At 42.4% G+C, this 12,053-nt stretch overlaps 1 protein-coding gene across 1 annotated transcript in view; it reads right to left on the reverse strand.

Annotated features, from left to right (window-relative positions):
* The window catches only part of Tm9sf3 (transmembrane 9 superfamily member 3), a 43,706-nt gene extending 36,312 nt beyond the window's left edge, over positions 1–7,394 (reverse strand). The window contains exons 1-2 of the mRNA XM_060389395.1: positions 7,128–7,394; positions 430–625 (exon numbers count right to left, since the gene is read on the reverse strand). Of these exons, the coding sequence (XP_060245378.1) occupies positions 430–625; positions 7,128–7,223 (292 nt within the window). The 5' untranslated portion in view covers positions 7,224–7,394. The remainder of the gene's footprint in view (positions 1–429; positions 626–7,127) is intronic.
* Between the last annotated feature and the right edge of the window lie 4,659 nt (positions 7,395–12,053).

Raw genomic sequence — 12,053 nt, forward strand, 5'->3', positions numbered from 1 at the left:
ACAGACTAAAGTGCTAAGAAAAAACACATACAGTCTCATTGACAGCTCCAATAAAGAAACTTTCCCTCAAAGCCAACAGTTTGACTTAATATTCTACAGGTGTTGAGGATGACTTAATATAGAAATACCAAATGCATCAGGAGTACACTGTACAAGTTAAATGTGAGGTTTTACATAAACTTTTCAGTAGCTACATACCTCTTTAAAGTCCCACTCCTCCAAAAATTACATTATGAATTCTGTGAAGGCTTTCCCTGGCCATATATGTATCTAATGAGTTTACTAGAAAATATTTTCAGAAAGAACTATGTTAGGGAAACATTCTATTAACAATTTTCTTTTGCTAAAAAACCTGTAACATGCATGACAACTCCACACAATAAAATTACCTGGCCACAGGGTCAGCACAAATTGCTAATGTTGACTTACCTTTAAATTTAATATCCAGGCCACTAAATTCTAATTCAACTCCTTGAAGTGCTTCTCCCAAAGTTTCATGGTAATGACTGATACTTTTTTTTGACCCCACACAGAATGGAAGTGAAAAATATTTATATGTTTCTTGGCGATTGTGATAGGGTCCAACAGTATTCATCCACAAAACAACTTCTTCTTTATCTTGATACTGTAACAAGAAAACAAAGACGTGCTTTTAAAACATCTAATTCAATTAAGTGCACTGTCTACATTCCAGATGCTAAAAAGGTGAAACAGAAGAAACTTAACCGGAGTATCAATGTGCACACTTTCAAAACCAAGCTTTATAACTCTAAAAATTTTATTTTGATGTGGTCTCAGGATCCATTTTCCCCAAACTTTGTTTTACAAAGTCAACAGCTTATAAAAGTAGGTTTACTGCTATCAGATAATGATAAGCATAATTTGACAAGGAAACGGCTCACAGAAAAAGGAAACAAAATAGACAGCTTCTTCATGTTATCATTAGATTCCCCACCATTCCCCCAACAAACTAACATCAGCACAAAAAACACAACCTTCCCTCTCTTAGTCCTTCTCACAGCTACTGATCAAAGTGTTAGAGAATATAGTAACTACAAAAAGAAAAGCAACACTGTGAACCAACACAAGAACACGCAAAAGTTCATCCCATCTGTCATGAAAGACTCACCTTGAATGCATATTTCTTTAATTATACCTCTAATTATTAGTGAATATTATATATAGCCACATATAGGCCTGGGACAGCCAACTTCACCTTTTTAAGGCCTGGCAGTGGGATCTGTCAAAGATTTTTTTAAATCTCTATGAATTTAAAATTCAGAACAGTATTAACAAGACACTATCAGATCTCTTTTTTAAAATATTTATTTTTAAATTATGTGTATGTGTTTGTGCATGTCTGTCCCTGGAGGCATCAGATCTACCCGGAGCTGGAGGTATAAGGAGTTGTGAGCTGCTCTGTAAGGGTGCTAGGTATCAAACTCTGGTATTCTACAAGATCAGAAGATGCTCAGGTGCCTTCATGTCAACTTACCGAATTTTATTCAGTAACCCAATGAGGTAATATTTATATAGTGTCTAGCATGCACCTATAACTGTGTTGCCCGTTGAGGATTCTGCTTTCAACAGAATGTGTTTCCACCCTATTGATCTCTTAAAAGTAAAGAATCCTTTAACAGGAAACTATCCAATCAGCAACTATAGGAATTTCTATCTTCAGTTCTCCCATCGAAAACTGATCAATAAAGTTTCAACAAAAATCTATCATGTTCACTACCAAATGAACCCTACTTGAATCTACCATTTGAAACTCTGTTTTCCTAATGATACAATTCTCTAGACATGGAGACTCAAACCCAAGGCTCTTCTCTGTCTTCCAGAGAACACCAAACCACTAGCTTATCTACTCTTACCCCAAAAATCTGCTTCTTCCTTCCTGCTCATACTATCACCATCCTAAAAAATACCAAACACCCCACTGTTCATAGGCATCATTCAGATAATCAAGGAAATTAAAACTACCTTACTATTCAAACACACAGGCAGCACACAGCAAACCCTAAGTTAGACATTAAGAACATATTGACAAAAAAATATCCTTCTTGCTTGGCATAATGGCACACACATTAATCTCAACACATGGAAAGCAGAGAGAGGTGGCTTTGAGTTCCAGATCAGCAAGAGCTACATAAGTCAAGCCCTGTCTCAAAAAAAAAAAAAAGTTCTCTTCAAGTTCACAATCCACATAGAACCACAGGTAAATGATTAACAACGGAAAAGGGGGTTTTGATTACAGTAACAAAGAGTTATTGTAGCAACAATAAAGGAATAATTAATTCTGCTTTAGGAGATAAAGTTCCGGGTGAATAGTAATATAAAAACCATAAGCTACTTCAAGCAGTTTAGAAAAGCTGCTACAGATGATCTCCATGGAAGAAATAAATGATTTACTGTGTGAGTACTATTGTCTCATACACCTCCACCCATAGCTATTCCTTTTACTTGGGGGTAGGATTGACAAACCCGTGTGTATTATCACTGCTCTCCCATCCAATGCACGATCGCAGAGCACTAATCAAAGTACTCTATTCTACTTTCACATTCTCAGAATTCTCCAAACTGAGATCTACAGCCACCACTTTTCTCTGATCAGAGTTCCAAGAATTAAAACCTATTCACCAAGGCAAAAATGTTACAATGTGCAAAAGTATTTACTACCACTCACTGGTAAACACTGAAGAAATGCTGACTTGTAAAGTTCACTGGCAACTTAGTCCAAGTCTGAAGTATGCTCTGACTGTAACAGCATTGGTTCAGAGATAAGAGAAAGGAGAGGAAGCAACATGAAACCAGAACATTGCATAGAAGAGCCCACAAATGAGAACCTAGCCATGAATCCTGCTGAGTCTGTAGAAGTTATATGTAGGAAATATACTCTAGAAGTTAATACTCTAGAAAATACCTTTGAGATAAACTCAATATACATAATTCTTTAGAAATAAAAATCTAAGCATAATTATGTCTTAAAACTAAGACATTTATTTTACACACACCAAAACAGTTTAAGGTTACAAAACAACAAGGTGTCCCACTGCAGTCTAGACTCTGGGCTAGAACAGGGCTCAAGCAGTAATCAGAAGCACACTCAAGGCTGCAGGTGAGGCCTAAGGCACAAACAATCCTTTGCTTCTTTAGCAGGATTCCTTTTATGCAGTCGAATACAATGAACTTAAAATACTACTTCATTCCAGACTTTATTCGCCCCTAAAAACAAGAGCTCCCAGGCCAAGGTTAAGAATTAATCGTCACTGAGCATGGCAGCATATGCTAATCACATGCTCAGGAAACTGGCAGGAGGATTATGGGTCTGAAGCTGGTCTAGGCTGCACGGGAGACCCTATCTCCAGAAAAACCAGAGTTCTATCATAAGAGAAAAAACATGTTTAAAGACATCTTGAAAGTCAAAGAACCAAAAGGAAAGAGTCTGCAGAATCTTGTAAGAAGTTGGGGAAGCTTTTTCCCTCCTGAAGCTACAGACAAATTCCCTGAGCTCTCTGGGGCTGTGAGAAGGCTTTTCCTCCACTAAAATCTACCTCTTAAGAAACCTGTGGCAAAGACTGGTCTAATTCCCTCCCCAAAACATCCTAACAAGTCCTAGCAAACTATTTTAAAATACTTCGTTTAGAAAAACTACACTGGGCAATGACTGAGGAATAGGGTGTTATAGTTCACCTGTAAAATGTATCTGGGGGAGATGACTGTCAAGGAAGTAAAGCAGAGGCCCCTCGCATGGTAGTAATTCCTTCCATCTGAAGCCTCTGGGAGAAGCAGCCATGGGAAAGGAGAGCCTACCTTCCTGCTTTCTTCACCTAGCCATCCCCCAGCCTTGAGCCTCAGTTGAAGTTCTCCTGCATCCACATAAGAAAGCAGAGGTGTGATACACACCTGTAATCCCAGCACTGGAGAGGAAGAGAGGTGCATCCCTGGGGTTTACTGGCTAGGAAGTCTAGCCTATTGAGTAGCGTCAGGACCAGTGAGCTAACCTCTCAGAAACAAGGATGGAAAGCAACTGAGGACACACATACACCAAACCCATATACAAAAACACACAAAATTTTTTTTCAAAACCTTGTTTTTTAAAAAAATAAGTTTTACTTTTTTCCATTACTTTCTTAAGATTTATTTATTATGTAAACAGTATCCTATCTGCATGTATGCCTGCTTGCCAGAGGAGGGCATCAGATCTTATTATAAATGGTTTTGAGCCTCCATGTGGTTGCTGGAAATTGAACTCTGCAACAGCAGCCAGTGCTCTTAACCTCTGAGCATCTCTCCAGACCCTCAAAAGACCTACTGACCCAAAGGATGTTTGACGTCAAATCCTACCTCTATTTATACTAGGTGCAACCTCACACACATGACTACCTCTCCAAGCCTATTTCCTTGTCTATCAGGGCTTATCATTCACATCACAGGGTTATTTTTAGGGTGCTGGGATTTTAAACTGGGGCCTTGCACATGTTAAGAAAGCATACCACAACCAGGCTACTTCTCTGGCCCTCACAGTGTTGTTAATACACACTGAATGTGAGTTAACATACGGGAATCATTTACAGCAGGACCAAGCACATACTATTTCAAGTCATATTAGCATTACATCGGTAATGTCCTAACAGCTAAAGGGCAAGCTTTAGCTTATGAAAGCTGTTCTTTAATTAATAACTCAATGACACAAGTGTTTTTTAAACACCCACTCAGCAATTTTCCCTTCACAATTTGCTTCTTCCTTCAATATTCTCTTCACTAGCTACTTCTGCCTTTTTGGAAGAAAAAAAATACTTGATTATCTACTATCACTTGATTAGATCCCTATTATCTGGCCAAGGTGAAGACCTACGTTTCAAGAAATATTTCCAAGAAACTTAGAAACCACAAAGAATCTGTTCAACATAGACATGCAATGCATGTCCACTCTCCTGCTTTCATCCAGCAACCACCTCCTATGTACTCTTCACACAACATCCTTTTGAGAGAAGAGCTGAGATCAGAGATATAGCCTTGCTTGGCATTTGTGAAGCCATGAGCTCTATTTCCAGTATAGGCTGGGGAGGGGGGAGCAATATCCTTTTATCAAATATTTTATGTACATAAAAATTAAAACATTCCCAGTGTAGCCAGATGTGGTGGCACACACCTTTAATCCCAGCACTCAGGAGACAGAGGCAGGCAGATCTCAGAATTCCAGGCCAGGCTGGTGTACAGACAAAGTTTCAGAAGAGCCAGGGCTTCACAGGGAAACTGTCTCAAAAGAAGCAACATTCTATTCATTGGTGGAATATATACCTACCACACACAAAGGCCTGGCTTAATCCCCAGTAGTGAATCAATGAAGGAATGAAGTTAAAAAAAAAAAAAAAAAAAAAAAAAAACAATGACACTCCTAACAATAAAATTTCATTGAATTTGGGGCTGGAGAGATAGCTTAGCAGTTAAGACACTGGTTTGCTTCCCACTGGGCGGCTTACAAACACCTGTCACTCTAGTTCAGGGGAATCTTACACCCTTTTCTAGCCTCTAAAATATCTGCCACATACCTGATGAACATACTACATTCATGCTGGCAAAACTGTCATATAAAATAAAAGTAAACAAAATTTTCATTGAAATTGCCACTTACATATTAAATTTGTTAATTATGCTACAGTTTTTGTACACTTACAATCCATTAAATTATAAACTAAGGTACATAAACTTCATAGCAAAGAATATAAACACAAGATTTAAAAAGTAGAATATAAGTTTCTATGTCTATATGGTGGAACTGTAACTAATACAAAGTTCTAGATTTTACATAGAAACTGAACTGTTAAAAGAAAATTGGTAAATACTAAACTACTGAACAAAAGCATACTTGCTGGAAATTTAAAAGAAATCAAATTACTCCCATCTATTCATGGTCTCTACAAACTATACAGAAAAACTACTTTTCATTTACTTTGAGAAAAGTTGATAGAAAAGATAGTTTTTCATTTAACTGCTTAACATCTTATCACTTTTCTTGAAGTGAAAAATTACAAGTGTTTCAGAAAAACATTACCAATTCAATGTAAATTCTCTGAAAAAAGACCTACAAAGGCAGTGTCACGAAGATATAATAGCCAAATGCAGAGTTTTTATTGGCTAATCCATGCCATAGAACAAAGTTTTATTAATTACAATCTAAAGTCTGCCCCCTTAAATGAGAATGCCTTCACTTCTTCACTGATCAGCTACAAGCAGACATTCTCCACATCGTTCAAATTTAATAAATACATAAATTCTCGGGCAAAAATCGTATTAATGAAAATAAAAGCAATCATTCGCCAAAACAACCTTTTAGGTTTATCTCACTTTCCATGAACTACCAGTCTGGAAAAAAAAAAAAAATCTATTGCTGTTTCAGTTCTAGGAGAAAGTCGCTCCAACAGTCATTAACAGACGAGCTTTGATGTGAAAATACAATTAAATAAACCGCCAATCAACTTCAGACCAAATGCAAAAGTGAGTGGGGGTGTGGCCTGAGGGCTAGGTGACTCAAGTGTCCCTAGGGTCAGAGCTGTCCCAGTTAGAGGCCCACCACCCGGACGGGGTGCCCTCTGGGGACTCGCGGAGCGCCGAGAAAGTTACAGGAAAGGCCTGGGGACCCAGTGCGTGCACGGTGAGGACGTGTCCACGTGTAAACCGTTCACACCTCCGGTTCCCTAAAGCTGTCCCCACCCCACGGTTTAAATCCGGTTCGGGCAAGAGAGAAAGAGAAGGGTGGGAAAAGGCCGGGGCGGGCGGCGAAGTGATGGGTATTTCCTGATTGGCAAGCGCCTGGATCACCATGCATCCATCTTCTGTCGTGTTGTGCCCCACAGAGTCCAGTTTCCCGGGTCCACAGCCCGCTACGGGGCGACCCCGGGCCCCAGCCCCGAGAGGCGGAGCCGGGGAGCAAGGCCCAGGCTGCCGTGAGTGCTCGGAAATGCCTCCTCCCAGCTCCCGCGGATCCGGCCCCGCCATGCCCGACCGGAAGGAGCGCTCGGGCGGCCGCGGGGCAGCACCGGGCCTCCAGGCCACGCCGGGCCTGGCGAGGCGGCAGGCGGGGGAGCGGGCCGCGGGCGGCGGGGCGGCTCGCTTCGCCTCACCGTGTGTTCGTGCTCGTCGGACCGAGCCCGGGGCAGAAGCAGCAGCAACAACGCGGCGGCCGCCGCCACGCCAGGAGAGCCCGGCAGCGGCCTCATCCTCCGCGCTCCCACAGGCCGGGCGCCGGCCCACCGACTCCTCCTCCGCCGCCGCCGATTCACATCCACCGGGCGCGGACAGACGCACGGGGCCCGGGCCCAGCCGCTGCCTCCGCCGCCGTCACCGCCCGCTCCGCGCCGCCCCCGCCCCCCGGCCTCCGAGCCTCTTCCTCTGACTCAGCCACGTCATCCGGCCACCCCGACACACGCCGGAAGTCCTCCCAACGCGGGGCCGCAACCGCCGCCGGCCGTGGGGCCCCGGCGCGCGCAGTCCGCGGACCTGAAGGGTTCCGGAGCCGCCGAGCTGCAGGTCGCTCAGCCTCGGCCCTCGCGCGCGCGCCAGCGGTCGGCGACCTGGCGTGACACTGTCTCAGGCACCCAGCTCGCCTTAGCTGCGGGGCAGGGCGGGTCGGCTCACTAGGGTCTGGGACTCATCCCTTTCCATCTAACCCAAGCCACGGGCTCCCCAAGCTTCTTTTTGGAAGATGATTATTAAACTTTTACAGGGTGAGGTTGGGTGTCTTAACATTATCGAGTACTGATTAGACTTCCATTCTTGTTCGTTGATTTACCTGCGTGTTGTTTTTCTCCCATTCTCGGTCATGTGTCCTGGAATGGAAGCTCCCCCGAGCTCCAATCACTTGGTCTTATTTTATGAACCTAAGCCGATAGTAAGGAGCTTGGTATCTCACTCTTGTAACCCCAGCACTCAGGGGGTCAAGATTAATTGTTGCATATTGGATGCTTGCTTGGGTTACAGTGAGAGACAAACAAGAAGAAAAAAAGAAAGAGAAATCGGATCATAGTAGTGCAAACCTGTAATCCCATCACTTGGGGGTCAGAGGCAGAATTGCAGAAAGACTGGAGCCAACCTATCTACAGAACCAATACCTGGCAACAGAGTAAGACCCTATCTCAAATCAAAACGTAGTAAGGACTCAGAAATACCTATCAAGTACAGTAGCAGTCCTCTAAATGTGGGACTTGGAGGAAGATTGTCTCATCAGTAGCGGGCAGATTCTGGCATTTGGTCATGCAATAGCTCACAGCCAAAATTCTATACCGCCATACTGTGCAGAAGTCTGAACAAGACTCCACTACCAATCTTCCTTTCCTGTTCATCCTCAAAGAGTGCCGGTGTGATTTCCTTCTAAGAATATCACTTTGTCCAAAACACACCTTGAATATCGAATACATAAATCATGGACTCATCCCTAAGGATTTCATCTGTCAGGCATTCTTTGACAGTCACACAGTCCCTGTGCAACAGGCACCCCTAATGTGTTCACATCACAGAAAAGTAACTGACGCACAGGTTGGGTGACTTGCTGAAAGCCCAGACCCAGTTTGCTTTAGTGTTTTTTTTTTTTTTTTTTTTTTTTTTTTTCAATGCTAAGGTACTACCAACCATACAGCTCTTTAAAAGGTGGATCAGATGTGCCCTCACTGGCATGAAATGATATCCAAGAAGTACTTACAAATGGAAAAGAGAAGTTTGCTTCTGTTTTAAATGATAACAGGCCTGTTTACCTGTAGAAAACAGTATTAAATGATGAATACTCAAATCATTACCAGAGTGATTTGCCTCAAAATTTAAAAAGGCATCTTTGGAAGTTTGTGTGGTGTGTGTGTGTGTGTGTTGAGGCCAGATGTTGACAAATACATATTTTTTCCAAATCACTGTGCACATATTTTTAGAGGAAATGTTTCTCACTGAACCTGAAGCTCAAGTAGCTAGGCTGGCTAGCCAGCAGGACCCACGGGTCTTCCTGTCTCTACTTCCCAGATCCAGCTTTTTATTTGAGTTCCTGGGATCTTAACCCATATCCTCATACAAGGAATTTACTCACTGAGTCATATCCCCAGCCCTGTTTGGATGTCTCCTATGTAAGTATGCACTACATATGTAATGAGAGTAGAGAGTTATGTCCTTGCTAAAGGATATGGTCCAACTTCCTTAGTCTGTGATTGTTCTATTGCTGGGAAGAGAGACACCATGACCAAGGCAACTCTTATAAAAATAAAGCATTTAATGTAGGAAGAGAGGGATTGCTTACTACATCAGAGGGTCAGCCCATTATCAGCCTGATGGGTAGCATGGCACTGGAACAGTACCTGAGAGCTACATCCTGATCCTCAAGCAAAGAAAGTGAGACTGGGTCTGGCAAAGACCAAAACTCACACCCAGAGACACACTTCCTCTAACGAGGCCACACCTCCTAATCCTTATAATCCTTTCAAACAGTTCCACCCCTTGGTAACCAAGCATTTAAATATATGAGGCTTTGGGAGCCATTCTTAGTCAAACCACCACAGTAACTATGCACCTGCACGATCAGACCCAACTTTACTGTGCAAGTTAGTTTTGTTTTGGTTTTATTTGGTTTTGTCAGCTTGACACTTGGAAAAAAGAACCCTCAACTGAGAAATTGCCTCCATCAGATTGGCCTGTAGCCATGTCTGTAGGGCTTCCCCCACCCCTGATTAGTGTGGGAGGACCCAGTTCATAGTGGAAGTCTACCCATGGGCAGTTGGTCCTAGCTTGTATAAAAAAAGAAGGCAGAGCAAGCCAGAGGGAACAAGCCATCACTTGCCTCCGAGCTCCTGCTTCTGACTTCCCTCAATGATGGACTGAGACTTGGAAATGTAAGCCAAGTAAACTCACTCCTCCCCAAGTTGGTCCTAGTGTTTAACAGGGCAGCAGAAAGCAAACTAGAACATTTACCTGTCACTAATATCTGTGTTCTGCCTTCAGTCACACGTGTCGAAAACACACCATGTTCCTCACACCGCTGTGACCTGTGCTGCGCTGGGAGTGGATCCCAGGGCCATCTTTATGTTAACCAAGCTCTTTGCCACTTAGCTACTTCACCAGCACTAAGCCTTTGCTCTTGGTATCCCTTTTATCTCGAATGCCCTGCTTCACCTCCTCTCTTTAATTTTGTCTTTCCCAGGCCAGCTGAATCACCCTTCTTTAGTGAGAGCTTGCATCATGCCCTTGTGCAATTGAGCATCCCATATTTGGGAATCCCATGGCATTTGGTATGTTACATCACACTTGCTACCTAATCCCAGTTTCTCTTCTGCATTGCAGTCTGACCTTCTTTGATGGCAGGAACTGTCATTTGCTTATTATTTGCCTCGGCTGCCAGGTTAGTGCTTGTCACATAGGCATTCAACAACTATCTGCTGAATGAAGACATTAAAAAGCAAAACAGCAAAACATTGGTAATTGCTACAGAAATCAGAGGAGGGAATCTCATTCATCTTTGTCCATCTTTCAGAGCACCTAGCACAGTGACTGGCTCGTAGTTGAAGTCTCAGCAAATGCTCCATGGATGAATAATCACTGCCTTTGAATGAAGTGATGATGGGCAGTTGAAGAGCAGGCAGCATGAGAGACACACTGAGATGGATGAGTAGTTTCTTGAACATCCATCATCATCAACCTCCACAGATTTGAGGTATATGCCCTACCTGGGGTTTGTGGAGAGCACTGGGCTGGCAAATGCTTGGAGGTGAAAAGGACACAAGAAAAAAAATACAGTATTCATTTGGGGAGGATAAGTTTAAAATTAGGAACCCTTACATTAAAGATTAGGCAGGACATATTAAGAAAACAAGACAAAAAAAATGCACAATATGACTAACCATCTAAGTGTTCCCCAAGTAGGAACAGGAATGGGCAGTAAGAGGAGACACACCATCTTGGTGGAGAACTGGAGAATTTTGTGGTGCGAAGGACATATTAGGTCGTCAATTCAATAACTCTGTTGAGTATTTACTGTGTGCCAAGATCTCTGGCATGGCACCAGTCAATAAAACTGTGGTAACAACTGGTATAGGAAAGATTAAGAGATAAAGGAACTGATAAGAGAAAAACAAGTATGGCTTCAAAGTTCTTTGAAATTTGATAACCTCAAGACTGAAACAGAGCTTGGGGGCACCATCAAAATTAGTTTTGGGGCTAGGATGTAGTAGAGCAATTATCTAGCATGCACAAACCTCTAGTTTTCATTCCCAGAACTCCAAGAAGAAGAAGGAGAAGGACAATAAAATGTTTTGCCAAACCAGGGAATGAGAATTATGAATGTTTTATCACTATGTTATTTTATCAGTTTCTTCTAGATTAACCTTATTCCCTGACACATGGAGGGCAGAAGTGCAAGTAATGAAAGTCCACCTCTTGATGACAGTACAGCCTCTTTCTGTGACCGTTTTACTAAGGTCCAATTATGTTTCAAGAGCTGAGGACCCATAAAACAAGTAATAAAACCCACAAAGTCTGTCTTTTTTTTTTTTTTTCTGGGTAAATGTGGTCATCAAAGTACTAGGGTACAAATGACAATGTATCTTCTGGTTTCTATCCTCAGTTTCACTTTTTTCTTTGTAAAGAAATTACCTTTTCAAGGCAGTTTGTTGGCACAGGCCTGTCTAGCAGCATCCAGAGATGAATCTCCACTATGTTCCAGGCTAGCCAGGATTACATAGTGAAACTCTGTCTCCAAAGACCAATTCATTCAATCATATATAATCACAAATGAAGAAAACTTTAGTTTGGGTACTGCAGAGCAATTTTGGTTTCTTTGTTTCTTTGTGTGGTTCATATTTCAATGTCTCTGACTCTTTCATTTGGCTTATTTTTGTTTAGTGACTTCTTCAAGACAGAGCCTCAACGTAATTCAGGCTGGCCTTGAGATCACTATGTAGACCAGGATGGCCTCAAACTCAATCTTTCTGCCTCTGCTCCCAGAATGCTGGGATTATGGAGACTCAACACCACATTCTGCCTTCACTCAGAGGTTCTGTTTTTTGTTTAATTTAAGTACT

The sequence above is a fragment of the Meriones unguiculatus genome, chromosome 1, assembly GCF_030254825.1.
Source record: "Meriones unguiculatus strain TT.TT164.6M chromosome 1, Bangor_MerUng_6.1, whole genome shotgun sequence".
Lineage (NCBI taxonomy): Eukaryota > Metazoa > Chordata > Mammalia > Rodentia > Muridae > Meriones > Meriones unguiculatus.